At 50.1% G+C, this 19,418-nt stretch overlaps 1 protein-coding gene across 3 annotated transcripts in view; it reads left to right on the top strand.

Moving 5' to 3' along the window:
* The first annotated feature begins 6,677 nt into the window (after positions 1 to 6,677).
* The window catches only part of ZC3H3 (zinc finger CCCH-type containing 3), a 127,161-nt gene continuing 114,420 nt past the window's right edge, over positions 6,678 to 19,418 (top strand). Inside the window, exons 1-3 of one of the 3 annotated variants that reach the window (XM_030266804.4) lie at positions 6,678 to 6,790; positions 8,586 to 9,897; positions 11,512 to 11,705. In XM_030266804.4, the coding sequence (XP_030122664.4) occupies positions 6,745 to 6,790; positions 8,586 to 9,897; positions 11,512 to 11,705 (1,552 nt within the window). In that variant the 5' untranslated portion in view covers positions 6,678 to 6,744. Of the gene's footprint in view, positions 6,791 to 6,940; positions 7,372 to 8,585; positions 9,898 to 11,511; positions 11,706 to 19,418 lie in introns of those variants that run through there. The other 2 variants (XM_072925085.1, XM_072925086.1) reach the window with 2 other exon arrangements.

Here is a 19,418-nt window from a genome sequence, read left to right as displayed (position 1 = left end):
GGTGATGAGGTGCTGGAATGTAATTCCCAGAGAAGCTGTGGCTGCCCCATCCCTGGAATTATCCCAGTCCAGGTTGGATGAGGCTTGGAGCAACCTGGGATAGTGGAAGGTGTCCTTGCCTGCGGCAGGGGTTTGGAACTGGATGCCCTTCAAAAATCCCTTTCAATACAAATTGTTTTGTGATTCCATGACTCCAGTGGGGCTGGATGGCCGTGGAGCAGGTTTGCACCACCTGGCAGTGGCTCAGAGAGGACTGGGATATTTAGGATTTTACCCTCATGAGGGTTGGAGTTGCAGAGAAAAGAGAGATCTCCATCTTTCCACTGGCTGCCTGCAAATCCCCACTTTCCCTAAAGAATCTGGGGACAAACAGGGTGGAAAGGAGACCGTGAAGGGATTTTATTTTCCTTGCTTTATCCATGAATTAACTTCTGTTTCCCCCGCCCTCCTCTGGAGCAGAATAAGCTTTTGTTCAGGGCAATAAGCTGCAGAGATAGTGGCTGCTTGTGTTTATGTTTTCCATTTCCAGGCAAATCCCATTTCAGAGCCTCCTGAGCGCCGGGCTGGGAACTGAACATCCCGACCGGAGCGAGCTGCAGTGGATGGAGGATCAGAATAGAAGATTGTTTTTCCACATGGGGCTGAGCAGCCGGGGTTTGGCTTCTGATGTCCATCCAAAACACGTGGGTGGAGAAGGAATGCTCTGTTTTCAGTCAGCAGTGGAATCACTGGTTTAATTTTAGCCTCTCTAGAGCAAAGCTTGAAGAAAGGAGTTCCAGAGCAAAGCCCCCTACGGAGGCTGGAAGGGGCAGAGGAGCTGGAGTCTCCATGTGGCCCCCAGGAATAGTGGTGTGCCCCCAAACTGGTGCTGCTGAGCACCCAAAATTCATGGATCTTCTCAAAAAACTGGATGTGATTCATCTGCGCAGGTCAGGGGAAGCACTGGGACATCGTGGAGCTGTTGGGAGGACAAAGAAAAGCCATGGATGTGCCAAGCTCCATCAAAAGGTGCCCCACCAACACACAGGGAGCTTCAGTGGGTGAAATGTCAGGAGAAATTGGTCCCAGGAGGAATCAAGCGAGTTGAATTCCCTCCATGACTTTTGGATGTGCATCGACCTCTGTTTTGCTGAGTGGTGCTGCTCACAGAACTCCAGAGATCCAGCTGGGAGAGGAATCAAGTGAAAAAATAAAAACAAAACAAAACCAAAAAGGTCTCAAAAATTCACCCCTTTCTTCCTGAACATCCTTCCCTCTCATCCAGGGCTTGCAAAGGAGCGTCTGATGCCGCTTTCCCCTCAGCTTTTCCAGCAAAAGCCACGGCTCAGATTGTCAGGAAGTTTGTTTCCCCTCTCTTTGGTGCTTTTGTGAAATTTCCTGAGACCAAAAGGATTTGCAAATTTTATTTTTTTTTTTTTTTTTTGACAGGAACACTGGAGCAACAGGTCCTGCAAGGTGGGAATTTTGCAAGGGCAGCTTTAAATTGGGATAGAACCAGATCCCTGGATGGCCACACACTCCTGGAAGAGCTCTGCTGGACAATGCTGACCATCCAAACCATATTCCCAATCCAAATATTTACAACTGGCAGTGTATGGATTTCTTTCTCAACCTTTCCAAGCAAGGAAAGTCCAAGGCCCGAGCGGTCGGGGAGCAAAGTCCTCTCCCCTTCACAGCTGAAGCTGGATCAATATGGATGTTTTCACATGAACAAATATTTTTGGGAATTCTGCCACGGTTTCCTGGTGGATTGATTCTATCCCTTGGAACTGGCAAGGGAAAAGCCACGTTTCCATTGCCAGGATATGGTGGAGTCATGTCAGAATCGTGGAATGGTCTGGGTTGGAAGGGACCCTCAAATTCATCCAGTTCCACCCCATGCCATGGGCAGGGACAACTTCCACTATCCCAAACTGCTCCAAGCCCTGTCCAGCCTGGCCTTGGACACTTCCAGGGATGGGGCAGCCACAGCTTCTCTGGGAATTCCACCCCAGCACCTCATCACCCTCACAGGGAGGAATTCCTTCCCAATATCCCATCTATCCCTGCCCTCTGGCAGTGGGAAGCCATTCCCTGTGTCCTGTCCCTCCATCCCTTGTCCCAAGTCCCTCTCCAGCTCTCCTGGAGCCCCTTCAGGCACTGGAAGGGCTCTGAGCTCTCCCTGGATCCTTCCCTTCTCCAGGCTGGACATTCCCAGCTCTCCCAGCCTGGCTCCATCCTTTGGAGCATCTCCATGGCTTCCTCTGGATTTGCTCCAGCATCTCCACATCCTCCTGATACTGGACCCCAGAGCTGGGTCCTGTAAAGGAAACTCATTTTGCTGTGGGATGTCACAGCCCCCACGATCCCATTCCCAGAGTACCAGAGGATTTAGGACACTTTTGGGTTAAATGATTCGTAGCTGAGGTTTTTGATCCATGGTTGGGCCTTCTGTCTCCACGGAATTGCCAAATGAGCCATCCTGAATTCAGTGGGTGAACACAGAAGAGAAAGAAGAGGATTTGCTCTCTGTCCCCGCTTGAAATACCTTGGAAAATAATTCCTACTGGGAATGACAATGATGTGGAAGCACAGAGATCATCCCTCTGGTTTCTCCCTTTCCCAAAAACGTGAATTCAGCTCTGTGTGCAGCTCCTGCCCTGGCAGTGCCACCGGAGGCAAGAAACGTCCCCAAAAACCAGACCGAACAAAAAACCAGCACCCACTTGATAAATGACAGCAGCTTTTCCTTTAAGATCCTGCAGCCTTTTCTTCTCCCATTCCTGACATTTTCCTCTGTGTTTTCCAACTAACACAGAAGAAATCTCTTTCCCTTGAGCCCTGCTCTGGAGTCTTGCTGTTATCAGCAAAAAAATGTGAGTTGAGAGTTTGTTTGCCCTTGGGAAACACTTTTTTTTTTTTTTTTTTTCCTCATTGGAGTTAAAATAGGAGAAACATTTTGGAGAAGAAGCAAATTTCTTCAGTGGTAAATAATTGCTCTGTTCCTCTTGGAGCTGGGGCTGTGTCCATGGATTTCTGTAGGAATGGGAGGAAGGGTTTTTAGTAGGGCTTGGAGTGACAGGATGAGTGGTGTTGGATTTAAACAGAAAGGGGAGAGGTTTAGATTGGAGAAAAAGAATGGATTTTTCACTATGAGGATGGTGAGATGCTGGTTCAGGCTGCTCAGGGAAGTTGTGGATGTCCCATCCCTGGAAATGTTGAGAAGAAAAAAGGGGAGAAGGGGAAGGAGAAAGAGACAAAGAAAAAGAGAAGGAAAAGGAGGGTGGGGAGGAAGAGAAGGAGAGAAAAATGAGAAGGAGAAATAAAAAGGAGAAGGACAGGGAGGAAGAGAAGGAAGAGAAGGAGGAGAAGGAGAAGGAGAAGGAGAAGGAGAAGGAGAAGGAGAAGGAGAAGGAGAAGGAGAAGGAGAAGGAAAAGGAAAAGGAAAAGGAAAAGGAAAAGGAAAAGGGAAAAAAGGAAAAAAAGGGGAAAAAGGAAAAAAAGGAAAAAAAGGAAAAAAAGGAAAAAAAGGAAAAAAAGGAAAAGTCTTGCAGCCAGGACTCATCCCATGGGTCTATGCCATGGATGGTGCTGGCACAGGAGGGAATGGGTCACTCACCTCCAGACTCTTCCCAATCCTTCGGGAAAAGGATGCAGAGAACAGCCACTGACCTTGGAACTACACAGGTTTTAAGCCTTCACTCTCTTGATTTTCCACTTCCTCCTGGGTTCTCTCCCATTTTTTTTTTACACTTTAAGTAAGGCATCTCCCTGAAATCTTGACACAACAATCCCAGAGGCTCACAAGTGCTGGAAGACATTCCAGAGAAGCTGTGGCTGCCCCATCCCTGGAAGTGTTGCAGGCCAGGTTGGACAAGTCTTGGAGCAACCTGGGATAGTGGAAAGTGTCCCTGCCCAGGTGGGGGGTGGAATTCCATGACTTTGAAGGTCCTTTCCAATCCAAACCATTCCATGATTCCGTGAGGTCCCACACGTGCTGTTCCTGCAAATGGATCCCTGGCAGTGCTGGGTGTTTCAGGATCCAGGGATCCTCTGGCACAGTTGTCACTGGATCTGCACTGGGGTGATGTTTCAGGACATTGAAAGGATTTATTTTTGGGCTGAATGTGAGAATTTAATTCCTTTTCCATGTGTTCCCTTCCCTGGGATGTTTACTCACACTCAAAATCCTGCACTTGCCTTTTTTTTTTTTAAATTTTTTTTTTTAACCTCTTTTAAAAAAAATTAAATTAGACTCCCAAAGTGTCATAGAAACTTAGTGCTGTGAATTGAAAGTGCCATGAATTCTTTTTGGATATGTTGCTTGTGACAGGAATGGGCTGGAAAGCCAGAAGAAAAAGAAAGGTTTATATTAATATTTTAACATTTTAACATCCTCGTCTGTCCTTTGCCCTCTGCAGAAATCCCAGGGGAGATTTCTGCCAGCTGCTTGTCCCGAGGCAGGATGCTCCCCTCAATTCCCTGGAGAAGATCCAATTCATGCTTAAAGTGCTGCTTCTCCATCCCTGGAAAACCCCCATCCCAAAGCTCTCCCGATGGAAAACATCCGAGAATGACCCCAAGTGGTCCAAGATCCTCCAAACTTTTCATTTTCTCCTTACAAATTCTGGTGTAAATTGGTAAAACAGCTTTGAGTTCGCCTTTTCCCTAGGTTGGGTTTTGTGGGAGTGGTGGATCCACGGCTTCCCTGGGTTAAAAATGAGCTTTTCCTCCACGTGTGCTGAATTAATTTCAATTCAGAGCAGCTCGTTCTGAGCTCATTTATGCAAAGCACTCGACTCCCTGTGCCAGCACGAGGGAGGGAAGGAGCAGCTGGGAGTGGAGGAGGATTTTTTTTGGCACAAGTGCCAATTCCTGTCAGTTTAAAGCCATTATGAAACTCTGGGTGGGATTTGGGATCGGTTGAAGCCGACCTGAGGCCGCCCAAAGGGAGGAGATCTGTCATTCCTGCCTGCCTGGTTCCCAGCCTGTTCCCATGTGTGCAAGACTTGGGAAAAAGAGAGGGTTTGGGGTATTTTTTAGCAGTTTTAGGGTCAGACTCCCTAAATTCTTTGCATTTTGAAGCCTTTTCTCTCAAAATATTTTATCCCAATAATCTGGTTCTTCCCATATTCCACTTAAAAATGCCACAAAACACCAAAAATAATTTACTAAATCTCCCTTTCCAAGCAGAGAAATCGTGGGCTCATCCCAGAAATGTGATTTGATCAGAGCTGGGACAGGCAGAACTCCCTGGCTGCATTGGGAAGTGAAATATCCCAAGGGACAGTGTCTGTTTTAAAGGATTTGAGGTTGATAATGGGTTGCTTTTCCAAATGTTCCATCCTGGTGTCGTGTTGCTCCAGCTCCTTGGCTCGGCTTTTTGTTCCCTGGATAATTTTAGGCTGGAATTTTAGCTGCTTTGCACACTTGGGGCTCAGTTGCTCTTTGTTTATGGGTTTTATTCCCTTGGGGAAGAACGAAATTATTTGGAAAACCAGCTCCAAAATTATTTGGAAAACCAGCTCCTCAAGGATTTTCTTCGCTTCTACAGTAAATAGGAAATTTTGGGACCGGTTTTCCTGCAAAACATTTTAAAAATGACAGCCAAAATGTGGGAAATAAGGAATCACGAGGCTGATGGGTGGAATGAATGTTTCCTTGCTGGAGATTGTCCTTTGGATCAGCAGGGAAATCTCCCCAAGTCCCTCTCCAGCTCTCCTGGAGCCCCTTCAGGCACTGGGAGGGGCTCTGAGCTCTCCCTGGAGCCTTCTCCAGTCTGGACATTCCCAGCTCTCCCAGCCTGGCTCCAAGATTTCCAGTTTCCAAGTAGATAAATTGTGTTTCACACATCTCGGTAATTTCAGCCTTAGTGAAGCCTCGGGAGCTGCAGATGTGGAGAAAGGAGGGAAGAAGAAACTTGGGATAAAATATCACCCAAACCCCAACCCAGCTGAACATGGAACCAATGGACCAGGGAGAGGTGGAGAAACAACCAAGGTTCCAGAACTGTGAATAATTCCATTTTTTTGGCTCAGTTTGTGGGTGAGGACAGCTGGAAGAACCAGGCAGGGATGGGGACAGAAGAAATGGAAACAACTGGGCCAGGGTGGGATGGGGACAGGAGAAATGGGGACAACTGGGCCAGGGTGGGATGGGGACAGGAGAAATGGGGACAACTGGGACAGGCTGGGATGGGGACAGGAGAAATGGGGACAGCTGGAAGAACCAAGCAGGGATGGGGACAGGAGAAATGGGAACAACTGGGCCAGGCTGGGATGGGGATAAGAGGAAGGGGGACAACTGGACCACACTGGGATGGGGACAGGAGAAATGGGGACAACTGGGACAGGCTGGAATGAGGACAAGAGATGGCCAGATGAGGCTGTGGAAGGAACAGAGGCTGGAGACGAGAAGAACCACAGTGGCCCAGGCTGAGGACAGGGGTTAGGGACAGCTGGTCCAGACTAAGATGGGAACAGAGGGAAGGGTCTGGTGACAGCTGGACCAGGCTGAGAGGGGAACAGGGGACAACGGGGCGACTATCCCAGGCTGGGGACAGCCAGGCCAGGCTGGGTTAGGCCCAGGCTCAGGCTTAGGCCCGGTCCCAGGCTCAGGCCCAGTTTAGGCCGCGCTGCCCCGGCCCCGTTGCCAGGCAACGGCCGCGGGTGTCACGTGACTGACCAGGAACGCTCACGTGGGTCCGTTGGCGGCGCCGGTTGATGACGTCACGGCGCCGCGGGGCCGTGAGGGAGCGCTGCGGGAATGGAGGAACGGGAGCGGCTGTGCCGAGAGATCCGAGCGCTCCAGGGTGCGGGAATTGGGGAAAAATCGGGAAAATAGGGAATGGGAGCGGCTGTGCTGAGAGATCCGAGCGCTCCAGGGTGCGGGAATTGGGGAAAAATCGGGAAAATCGGGAATGGGAGCGGCTGTGCCGGGAGATCCGAGCGCTCCAGGGTGCGGGAATTGGGGAAAAATGGGGAAAATCGGGAATGGGAGCGGCTGTGCCGGGAGATCCGAGCGCTCCAGGGTGCGGGAATTGGGGAAAATCGGGAAAATCGGGAATGGGAGCGGCTGTGCTGAGAGATCCGAGCGCTCCAGGGTGCGGGAATTGGGGAAAATTGGGAAAATCGGGAATGGGAGCGGCTGTGCCGGGAGATCCGAGCGCTCCAGAGTGCGGGAATTGGGGAAAATCGGGAAAATCGGGAATGGGAGCGGCTGTGCCGGGAGATCCGAGTGCTCCAGGGTGCGGGAATTGGGGAAAAATCGGGAAAATAGGGAATGGGAGCGGCTGTGCCGGGAGATCCGAGCGCTCCAGGGTGCGGGAATTGGGGAAAAATCGGGAAAATCGGGAATGGGAGAGGCTGTGCTGGGAGATCCGAGCGCTCCAGGGTGCGGGAATTGGGGGAAAATCGGGAAAATCGGGAATGGGAGCGGCTGTGCCGGGAGATCCGAGTGGGCCAAGGCAGGGAGGGAACGGAGCCCATGGAGTGCTGGGGGATTTTGGGATCCCCACACCAGGGAATTCCCACTCTTGGCAGGATCTGGAACTCTCCTGGCTTTGGGAAGGGGCTTTTCCCTGTCCCACAGCCCCGGGCTGGGAGCACAGAGGTGGGATGTGTATCCATGTGCCCTTCCCAAGCTCTGGAAAGCACCAGAGCTTCTTTTAGCACCAAACCCCTCTCTTTTTGTCCTTCAAAGTAAATTTTCCTGGTTAGCGAGGCCACAACCTCCGCTCAGGGCTTGGGAATTGCCTCTCCAGGAGCTCCTACGTGCGGGAATGATGAGAGGGAGGAAAACAATCCTTGCTTTTCCATGAGGAATGTGCTGACTCAGCTCTCCTGGCAGCACCGTGACCCCGGTGAAGGAAAAAAACTCTGCCTGAAACACCAGGCTCCAAATTCCTTAGGGAATCACTCATGGGAAAGGTTTTCAGGAACACAGGAACGCAGGTTTCAGGTTTTTCTAAACGCTGAGGCTGGGCAAGGGCAGAAATTCCCGGATTAACAGGGATGGTGGCTTCCAGAGGGACACAACGGCAAAGCCTTGGAGTGTCCTTGTTGCTGCTTTGAAGGGAACTTGGAAAGGGTCTGGAGCACCAGGAGCAGCTGAGGGAGATGCGGGACTCATCCTGGAGAAAAGGAGGCTCAGGGGGAATCTTCTGGCTCCCTAAAATTCCCTGAAAGGAGGGTGGAGTTCAGGATCTGCCAGGACACAGGGAATGACGTTCCAAGGCCAGTTGTGGGGGTAGTTGGGATATTAGGAAGGAATTCTTCCCTGTGAAGGTGCTGAGGGGCTGGGATGAAATTCCCAGAGAAGCTGTGGCTGCTCCTGGATCCCTGGGAGCGTTCAAGGCCCGAGCTGGATGGGGCTTGGAGCAACCTGTGGAATGCAGGGATTTGGCAGGGAAGTGGAACCGGGTGTTCTTGAAGGTCCTTTCCAACCCAAACCATTCCTGGACGCTGTGATTCCATGACTTTTCCTTCCACCCTGGCTCATCCCAAACCCGAGCGACGATGGAATTCCAGCGCCAGGAGGAGCAGCTCTGTGTTGCTGTCAGATTCCCACGGGATCAGGGAGTTAATGCTCCGTCTTCTCTCCCTCAGGTCTCATAAACAGCCACAGGAATATGCACGGGAACGTCCCACGTCCGGCGCCGTCGGCTCCTCCCAGGTGGAACAACCCCCGCCAGCCCGGCTACACCAGGAGAGGAGCCTTTTCCACCAGGTTCCCCCAGCAGCCTCCCAGGAATTTCCACCCGAGCCAGACTCACTCCTGGAGGAAAAAATACTCCCTGGACAACCGGCTGCCGGGATCGGGCTATGACTCTGGAAGTGCTTCCAGCACTTCCCAAAGTTTTGGGAGCCTTGGGGACAGCCAGACTCCTGAGGCACCGGGATCGTCCCCGGAGAGACACGTGGATTTCACCACGGATGGGAACATCGTTGTGGATATCCAGGTGCCACAAAGGGCTGGCCAGGAAAACGTGGGTCCTTACGGCGAGTTTTCCAGGCGGGAAGTGGCGGTGGCTCCTTCGGCGGATGGGAATGTCAAGAAATCTCTTCTCCAGGAAGAGGAGAGAAGACTTTCCCTATCCATTTCCTTCAGTTCCACGTCTAGGACTGTGTGCCTGCCCGGCATCGGAGCCGGGAGCTCCTTTTCCGCCTCTGGAAGCACCAGTGAAAGCGCCGTGGCGCTGAAGTCGGAGCCACAAAATCCTTTGGAATTTCCAGGTCGGGAGCCAGCCCAGCACTCGGTACGGATCAAGGCAGAACCACTCTCTCCACGGCAGCCAAGCGGTGAGGAAGTCCGGGATGCTTCCCTACATCCCAAACTCTTTGGGAACGCCGAGATGCTCTCTCGACCTGCTCAGGCTGGGGTGACTCTGGTGAAGAGCAGATTTCCCGTAATTCCCAAAGCTCCCGTTCTCCAAAAAGCTGCCTCAGCACCCGTCTCCAGCAAATGTCAGAAATTCAGGAAAAACAACTACACCTGGGTGGCAAACCCTGGGAAAAGCTCTCGGATTGTGAAGAGGTGGGCGAGCCCTCGAGCCGAAAATTCCAAGAAGGGCGCTGGGGGAGCGGACAAAGGTGCTAAAATCTCCCCCAAGGCGGATTTGGGAACGAAGATAAAGAAATTGGGATTGCAATCCAAGCTGGGGGTTTCTCCCAGTAAATACAAGTGGAAAGCCTCCAGCCTGCAGACTTTGCCTTCCACTTCCAAGTCAGCATTCCAGTGGAGATCCGAGGACCAGAAGAAGGCTCCAGCCCTGAACGTCTCTCGAACCGTCTCTGTCCCACCAGCTCCGTGCGTGGCATCCGTTGTTCCCGGTGGGATGAAATCCTTTGGAGAGGCTGCCCTGTCCAGTTACAAAGTGAAGAGTCAAACAAAAATCATCAAGAGGAAAGGGAATGTGGGGTAAGTTGTTGGTTTGGGTTTTGTGTCCCCTGGGTTTCACGTCAGGTTTGCTGTGGGGGGAAATTCCCGTGGGGGGGTTTTGTGTGCTGGAGGTTTTATGGAATAGTGGGATGGTTTGGGTTGGAAGACCTTAAAAATTGTGGCATTCCACACCCTTGCTATGAACAGGGACACCTTCCACTATCCCAGGCTGCTCCAAGCCCTGTCCAACCTGGCCTTGGACACTTCCAGGGATGGGGCAGCCACAGCTTCTCTGGGAATTCCATTCCAGGGCTTCACCACCCTCCCAGGGAATAATTCCTTCCCAATATCCCATCTCTCCGTGCCCTCTGGCAGTGGGAAGCCATTCCCTGTGTCCTGTCCCTCCATCCCTTGTCCCAAGTCCCTCTCCAGCTCTCCCGGAGCCCCTTCAGGCTCTGAGCTCTCCCTGGATCCTTCTCTTCTCCAGGCTGGACATTCCCAGCTCTCCCAGCCTGCTTCCAGAGCAGAGGGGCTCCATCCTGGGAGCAGCTCCATGGCCTCCTTTGGATTTACTCCAGCAGTTCCATGTCCTCCTGATACTGAGTGATCCAGAGCTGGATCCTGTGAATCCCTGTGGTCGCTGACATTTTCTCACTCAGCAAAGGAAGCTGCAATTTCCTTGATTTAATTCCAAATTCTCGCAGTTGTTGTGTTGATTCCTGCTTCTGTTTCCCACATCCCTTCAGTGCTTCCCATCCTTGCCTTGCCCTCCTGCTTTGCCTGGAAAACCATCAGTGGGTGGATTGTGCCGGGAAAATCACTCTGGAGCAGCCTGGAGAAGTTGGGAATGTTTGGGATTTTTTTGGGAGTTCAGGGAGACCTCCCACACCTTGGTAAATTCCAGCAGAACCAGGGAAGGGATCATCCCCCTGTGCTGGGCACTGCTGAGGCTGCTCAAATCCTGAAGGGAGGATATTGAGGAGCTGGAGCATGTCCAGAGTTGGGAATGGAGCTGGGGAAGGGTCTGGAGCACCAGGAACTGCTGAGGGAGCTGGGAGAGCTCAGCCTGGAGAAAAGGAGGCTGAGGGGGAACTTTCTGGCTCCCTAAATTCCCTGGCAGGTGGGTAAAGTCAGGAAAGATCAGGATCTCTCATGGACAGGGTGTGAGGAAACAGCCTCAAACTGCTCCAGGGGAGGTTTAGTTTGGATATTGGGAACATTCCTTTGTGTAAAGGGTGGTCAGGCACTGGGAATCCCCATCCCTGCAGGGATTTAAGATCCCTGTGGATGTGGAACTCGGGGATGTGGTCAGTGGTGGCCTTGGCATTGCTGGGAAATGCTTGGACTTGACGATCTCAGAGATCCTTTCCAACCTAAACCATTCCATGATCCCATGATTCAATCTCTCACATCTGTTGAGCAGAAGGCAGTGAGCAAGTCTGGCTGTCAAACACCTCATTCCCCATCTGTTCCTTGCCAGGAATTCCTCACATTTGCCCGTTCCCTTGGAATTTTCAGAGCTTCTCCTCCCCCTCTTCAGCCAGAGGAGAATCCTGGTGGGATTTGATTCCTTTTGGAGCCCTGAAGGACACCCAGGAGCGTTTTGGCTACTTCCCTGCTCCCTCCTAACCGTGTGACGTTCCCTTTTCCCAGTTCCCCCACGGATAAGAAGAACATCTCCCCCACCACAGCTCTGAAGAGCCGCTTCCACCTCCGGAGGAAGAATTCCACGCGGGGAAAACCTTCGGTGACGGCGAAACGCTCCTCGTCCCGGGGCCTGGTGCAGATTTCCAAGCACCGGCTCTGCCGGATGCCGGCGACCAGGACACAGGTGGCCGCCAAGGAAGGTAGGAACAGGCATTCCAAGGGTTCTTGGCTTTGGGAATGTGTTGTTGAGTCCTCCTGGAGGTGTTGTTGGTCTTGGAGCAAACACTGAGGAGAAGTGTGACTCCATATCCGTGTGGTCCTTTTGGCGTCTCCACCAAAAACCAAATGTTTCCCGCTTTTCCTGGGGTTTCCCTGGATTTTCAGGAAGATTTTCCAAGAAGAAAGAGGTTGGCAGAGGCAGGAATACACAAATCTCTCAGCTCACACCCAGTGTGGTGTCCAGTTTTGGATCTAATTTGCATAAAACACCAGTAATAGTGGAATACTGGATCCATCGTGTTTGGGAACAGGGAATTTGCATCCATGTCCTGCTACCTTGGAGCAGAACTCAGAGCTCAGTGTCTGGAATGTTGTTGGGATGTTGGTGGCTCTTCTGTTCCCTAGGGATATTTTTATGGATACAAGGCTTCCCCCACCTGGGATTCGGTTGTTTCAGGTGGATGTGAGGCACATTTTCCCCGTGGCCCCATGAAATTCCCTGTGGGAATTGCTGGAGCTGGGAGAGGGGTTTGGATCAGAACTAGCTGGGATTTGTCTCCAGTTATTTGGGATTATTTGGTGTTCAAACAGCTCTGTTGAGATGTTGTTGAATTTTCCTGGATGAGGAATGGAGTGCCAGGACGCAGGGAATGGTTTCCCACTGTCATCCAATGGGCGGGGTTAGATGGGAAATTGGAAAGGAATTCTTCCCTGGGAGGGTGGTAAGGCCCTGAATGGAATTCCCAGAGAAGCTGTGGCTGTTCCTGGATCCCTGGAAGTGACCATGGCCAGCTGGGATGGGGCTTGGAGCAGCCTGGGATAGTGGAAGGTGTCCCTGCCCATGGCAGGGGTGTGGAATTCCATGATCTTTGAGTTCTTCCAACCCAAATCATTCCATGTTTCCATGAAAAGACAGAAAGCTCTGGAGACACGGAGCAAATTGGGATTGCCATGGCATTTTAACCTTGGGAATTGAACTGAGGCAGTAATATCAGCTTGTTTGGAATCCCAGTTCCTTGATTGAAGGGAATGTTCACACACTGAAAAAAAAAAATCTTACCTTGATTTTTACTGGATAAGAATGAGAAAATAAAGCAGGAATGCGGTTTTGCTCCAGGCTTTGGGAAATTGGCAAATGAAGAAGGTTGGAGAATGGAAGAAAAAAAAAGGAATAGGGCTGGAAGTGACCTTGGGAGAGCAGGGAGTTCATTCCCCCCTCCAAAAGTGGATCCAATTTCCTGGCAGATGCTTCTCTGTGTGGCACCTTCTCCTTTGCAGAGAAATTCAGGAAGAGCCTGGATTGCCTCAAAAAATTCCCTCAGTGAATTTTGGATTTGCTCCCTTTGATTAAAATTGACTTTCTGGATTTGAATCCTTTTGTACTTCAAGATTTTTCTTGGAGAGCTTCAATCCCAGGCAGAGGATTTGCAGCTTTATGCGTTGGAATATTCTTAAAACTCTAGGTTTGGAAAGCTGTGGAATTATTCCAGGGCTGTTCCTCTGTGTGCTCCAGGACTCCTGTGGGGTTTTTTTCCCTCCAGGTGGTGGATGGGACAGGGATATTCCCAAGTCTGGGAGGTCCTGGATGCTCACAGGGATTGGGACAACTCCCATGTTCCCTGTAAGTGTATAATTATGGATGTGGTGTCTTCTGGTTCCACAGGGAGCTGGGAATAAGTGAAGTCTTGTGGATTCAGTTTCTGGCTCCCACGTTATCCAAGAGGTTTTGGGAAGGTTGTTTTGGTTTCTTTTGAGGCAAAGTGTGGCTATTAATCCCAGCAAAAATATTGTGGATATTAATCACCACAAAGTGATGGAATTTCCAGTCTTTTCCATTTCTCCTTGGGCAGGCGTGAGGGAAGTAAATGGGGTTACTGGGATACACTGGGAGCAGAGTGGGGCAGGAACGGAGCAGGGAGGTGGATCCATTCCTGGAGGGAAAGACAGAGGGGAGGAATGCTCCCAACTTCCTGCACGTCAGCGTGGCTGGAAAAGCTGGATCGGTCCCTCCCGTCCCCATGGATGTGGGGACTGTGGTGACACAGCCTGGCTGGTGTCCTGTTTGTCCTGTTCCATGGGATTTTGGGATCTGGGACGCAGCTCTGTGAGCTGTACAAAGACATTGCTCCTGCTTTTCCCAGGTGCTGGTCTGTCTCCTGACTTTCCAATTCCCTTCTTGGGCCCAAATGGATCTGTGTGGTCCCATCGGTAGGGAATCTCTTCCAGAAATTGCTGAGTCTTGAAATGGGATTGGTGTTTTCCAATGCTCTGTCCACTTCCCTCGGTGGGAATTGCTTTTATTTAGGGATCAGAGAGCCGATGGAAAGTGGCAGATTGGTAGGAATTTTCTTGGGATTACTTGGGCTGTTCATGAGAGATCCACGTGCAGCTCTTTATGATTAATTCCAAAATACTTGATTAAGTGGGATGTTTAATAACAGCTCAGATACGGGAGTGTGTCCCAAATGGAAGATTTTCCAATGGGGTGGTGGAGCAGGGAGAAAGTTCCAGGTCAGGCTGCCTCCCTCACCTCTGGGATGCTCAGGCATGTGATGGAAGAGGGATAAAAGGTTGTGGTTGTTTCTCTCCTTATCCAGGGAAAAGCTGGAGCACCAACAAGGATCATCAAGGCCTCGGGTGCCACTGTGCTGGATAAAATCATGGGATGGTTTGGATGGGAAGGGACCTTGGAGATCATGGAATTCCAGTCCCCTCCATGGGCAGGGACACCTTCCACGATCCCAGATTGCTCCAAGCTCCATCCAAGCTGGCCATGGACACTTCCAGGGATGGGGCAGCCACAACTTCTCTGGGAATTTCATTCCAGCAGCTTCCCAGTCTCACAGGGAGGAATTCCTTCCCAAATCCCATCTATCCCTGCCCTCTGGCAGTGGTGTGCCATTCCCTGTGACTCCATCCCTTGTCCCAAATCCCTCTCCAGCTCTCCTGGATCCCCTTCAGGCACTGGAAAGGGCTCTGAGGTCTCCCTGGATTCTTCCCTTCTCCAGGCTGGACATTCCCATCTCTCCCAGCCAGTTGAAATGCCAAATGAGCTTTTTGTCCACGTCCTGTCCCATCACCTTGGGAATCCTTCATCCACTTTCTCCAAACTGAAGATGGAATATTCCCAGAAGTTCAGGGATGGCATCTTTTTCTCACCAGTTTTGAGGGAAAATGCCAACTTCTAAGTGAGGTTTGAGTGATCCAGGTGTGATAACAGCGGGATATTCCTGCTTTTCCCATCCTAAAAGTCCCATGCCAGAGGATATGGCAGTCCCACGCTTTCCCAATAGCTTTTTCCTATCTTTATCTGGGATTTCTTGCAGGATGAGGCTTATTCCCAACCTATTTTTGACAACAGACAAGTGAGTTCTGATAGTTGTGAACTTTTCCTCACCATTCCTTGTGCTTGACCATCCGAACTATCATTTATTTCCCGGATTTTTTCCTTGGAAAAAAACTAGGAATAAGTGCTTCAAAGGAAGATTTCTTGACTTTTCTCTAATTCATTTTAACGTCAGGGATGTGGCCGATGTACGGACAAGGAGAATGGGAGTGACGGCTGCGTGGTACATGTGGGAAAATTGGGATTTCTGCAGGAGAATCGGGGGCTTTTCCAGGAGAATTGGGGATTTTTGGAAGCGCACACAGCCCTGCAGAGGGCACTCGTGCCTCTCCCATCTCCTCAGTCCACCTTTTTCTGGTTATTGATGGCCTAATTTCGTCTTTATGTGAAAGAAAGCAGATCTGGAGTAATTTGCAGCAATAACCTGCTAATGCCGGGCCAGTATCAAAATTCCCATGTTCATTCCCGGTGGCAGATAAAACACTAATATATAATTATCCTTGCAAATTGGATTGTTTTAAATAACCAAAAGGCTACGGCCGGGGAGAAAACCATCCCATTTCCCTGGAGTTCCTATTGCGGGGTAATTGCTGCGTTCAATCAATTTCCTTGGCATTAGAAATTCCATCACAATCAACATTAAGCTTTATTCATTGTGATGGCAAAGAGCCGGATCATTTCTCCTCTTTTCCTTAACTGGCAAAATTAATCAGGGAAAAGATTTTAAACATTTACCCGTGCGAAAGAGGTCAGCTCTGCCACTATATTGCTCAGCAGATAAGGGGGCTAATAAAAAGAAAATTGAATTACTAATGATCGCCAGGAACAGAGTATATAAAACCTGGCAATCGCCCGGTGCAGGAAAAAAAGGGAATCAATTTTCTCCGGACAAGGTGCGCTCGTTTTTTATTTTGGCTCATATTATCAGCAATTTAATTGGAGAGAGCATAAACAGGAGGAAACAGTTAGGGAATAATGAGGCTGGAGGTGTAAAATCCTGCAGGATAGATGCTGGACACAATTTATTTGGCACAACAGATAATCACTTTAATTGAATCCAAAAGTGCAGCGTTCAGCAGCGCCGGCTCTGCGCCTCGCCCGAGGGGGATCATGGAATATTACAAAGAGGCTCCTCTGTGTCTTTTCCACCTCTGTAATGTCCCCTTCCAGGCAGGACTGCTCCGGGATTGCTTCGGCACGGTCACAGCTGGCTGGAAGTGGGAGATGGGGAAAGCAGGAGGGAGATTCTCCAGGGGCTTTTCTTTATTTATGTTGTGTTTGTTCCTTAAATAATTCGGCGCTTGCCGGGTTGGGTGGTTCCGGCCGTGTCTTGCTTGAGGTGAACTTGGAATCTTGGAATGGTTTGGGCTGGGGGGGACCTCAAGGATCAACTTATTTTTCTGTGTCCTGAGTTTGGTATTAAAGGAACTTCTAAAGAGCTTTGGGATTTTTTCCCGGGAGAGGCAGGTGGTGCATCGTGGAATTTAGATCCCAGAATGGTTTGGGTTGGAAGGGACCTTGAAGATCATCCAATTCCACCCTCCTGCCATGGGCAGGGACACCTTCCACTATCCCAGGTTGCTCCAAGCCCTGTCCAACCTGGCCTTGGACACTTCCAGAGATCCAGGGACAGCCACAGCTTTTCTGGGAATTCCATTCCAGCTCCTCAACACCCTCACAGGGAAGAATTCCTTCCCAATTTCCCTCTAAATCTTCCCTCCTTCAGCTTAAGGAGATGGGGAATTGTTGCAATTTTTGCAATTCCCCATCTGTGGCTCTGCAACTCCATGGCCAGAGGAGGAGAAATTTGGGAGCACATCCTTGTCGGAGCCACTACCATCCAACCTGGATTTGTGTTGTTTCCCTTGAAAATATTCCTTCCCTGCTTATCTTCCCCTTTCTCCTGCTCCCAACTGAGATAAGCCAGTGGTTTGTGTTATCAGCTTCCTGCTTTTCCTGTGCTGCCACCCCACTGTTGAAGCTGCCAAACAGAGGGAATCCTGTTTGCTTTCCCATCTTCCTAAAGAGAAATTCCACAGGATTCTGAAAGTTCCTTTCACTCTGCGTCTGCAGAAGCTTCTCCAACTCTTTACTGCCAGAATCACCCTCCAAAAAAATTCCCTGAACCCTCATTTCTCTCCTCCTCGCTCCACAGGATGTGACAGGAGGGGGTTGGGATGGGCAAGGAGTGTTTGCTTGGAAAAACGCTGGAGGCAAAAGTGGCAGGAGCTGCTTTGCATTACTCGGGCGAGTAAAAGGGGTGTAAATGGTGAGGAGCAAGTTATGGGTGGCATCCGAATGCTCAGCTGCTGATAATTTTATTGACACCGGGTGTTTGGATCCCTCTGGCAGCTCTGAAAATCTCAGCCCTGGATTTTATATCCTCTCCTATTTTTTTTTTTTTTTGGGGGGGGGTTGATTCACAGTGGGACAGCAATTGAGGGAATTTTGGAGGTTTTTTTCCCCTTGTTTGGTGTTTTATTTTATATTTATTTTATTTTTCTTCCGAGTTACGTGGGGTTTTGCCGCTCTTCGAGGCGACGCCTCCGATCGCGTTACGGCTGAGTTAAGCTCTTGATCCCTTCCCTCAGGGAAGCCCTTGGATCACACACAGAACTCCTCGCAGTTCCTCACATCTTTTTCTTTGCTCCATCATTTCCCGAGTTCCTTCCAGCTGATCCAAAACTCCCGTTTTCCCGAGTCCCTTCCAGCTGATCCCTTCCAAGGTCGCTGCTTTCCGTCGTTCCTCTGTCCCACCTAAGTTTGACCTTGCTTGGAAATCATTCCATTGCCGGCTCTCTCTTCCCTTTGGCTTGTCCTTGGGGGCCAGGGGTGGAGCGTGGCTGGCGAGGTGGCTCCTCACTCCTTCAGGAATTGGGAGAAGTTCACATTCTTGGCTCTTTGCCGGGCCGGGTTACGTCAGTGGTCGTAAGTAACGGTTTTGGGTTTCCGCCTTGACTTGGCATTTCCAGGTGACTCGTCCCGAGCTGCAAGAGGAGCTGCAGGCGCGGAGCCAGGATTGGGAATTCTCTTTGCAGAGCCCTCTTTTAAAAATAACAGCCTGCTGGGAGCGAGGGGATGGGCCTTGCTCAAGGAATTGTTCCCGCGTAGACGCTGGATTTGGGATCGGGGAAATTGGCGACTGCGACAGAGGGAACATCTAGAGGGAAGTGGGGATCCTGAAGGTGACAATTCCTGGGTGTCTCCTTCCCTGTGGAATTTGACCTGCACACTCAATTTGTCGTGGAAGCCACATTTCTGGAAGTATTCCAGGCCAGGTTGGATGGGACTTGGAGCAGCCTGGTCCAGTGGAATGTGTCCCATGGAAGGAGATGACCTTGAACGTCCCTTCCCACCCAAACCATTCCATGTTTTAATGAAAGTCACCTCTCAATCCCTATTTTAGGTAGTTTTACCTCAATATTTTTATCTCAGTCCTTATTTTAGAGCCTCTCCTGTGCAGCTCCGGCTCTGTTGGATTGGGAAATTCCATGGATAGCCAGCAGCTCTTTGGGGAATAGTCTATTTATACACTAATAGGAAAAATATTTGGCTTTGGGGATGGATGAGATCCTTCCATTGGCTCTGACCCTTGATATTTCCAGGTCTGTGGGGGGCTTTGTGTAAGACTCCAAACCTTTCAGGGACAGCATGGTGTGGAACTAAAATAGACAGGGGAAAAAAAAAAAACAGAGGAAAAAAAAAGGGAAACAGAGCAATAGGTCCTGAACTCCTCGTTTGGCCTCCTGAGGCTTGCCTGGCCTTAAATATTTCCAGGGATGGAGCATCCACAAATTCTCTGGGCAACCAGGACCTCGCCACCCTCACAGGGAAGAATTTCTACCCAATATCCCATCTGAACTTACTGTCAGTTTGAAGCAAATCCCACTTATCCTGTCACTCTGTGCTGTTGGAAACAGATCTTTATATTGGAAATAGATATTTATTTGTCCATGGAATTCTTTGGCCTGGAAGGGACTTCTAGGAGTCCCCTAATCCAACCAAAAATGAAGCTTTTAAACTGGTTTTGGACCTTCTGCTTGGAATTGGGCAGAATTTCAGTGCTGATCCCTCTTATCCCTCTGCTTGTCTTTCCTTGGGCTCCTAAATAAAAATAAGGAAAATAAAAGTGGGTCAAAGTTCTTATAAAAAACCATAACCTGAAAAGTGACAATGAGTCCCTTTTCCCTGGTTTTTTTTTCCTTCCTTTTGCTATTTTCTCCCACTTAAACTGTCTGATGGTATTCCCAGCACGGTCACAGTTGGAATTACTGATGCCAGCGTGGATGATCGGAGTATCCTCCACTGCTCTGTCAGGATTCCCAAAATCCCGCCCTGGCAGATGCTC

Source organism: Taeniopygia guttata, chromosome 2 (genome assembly GCF_048771995.1).
Source record: "Taeniopygia guttata chromosome 2, bTaeGut7.mat, whole genome shotgun sequence".
NCBI classification, from domain to species: Eukaryota; Metazoa; Chordata; class Aves; order Passeriformes; family Estrildidae; genus Taeniopygia; species Taeniopygia guttata.
This window is presented reverse-complemented; position numbering and strand designations above follow the sequence as displayed.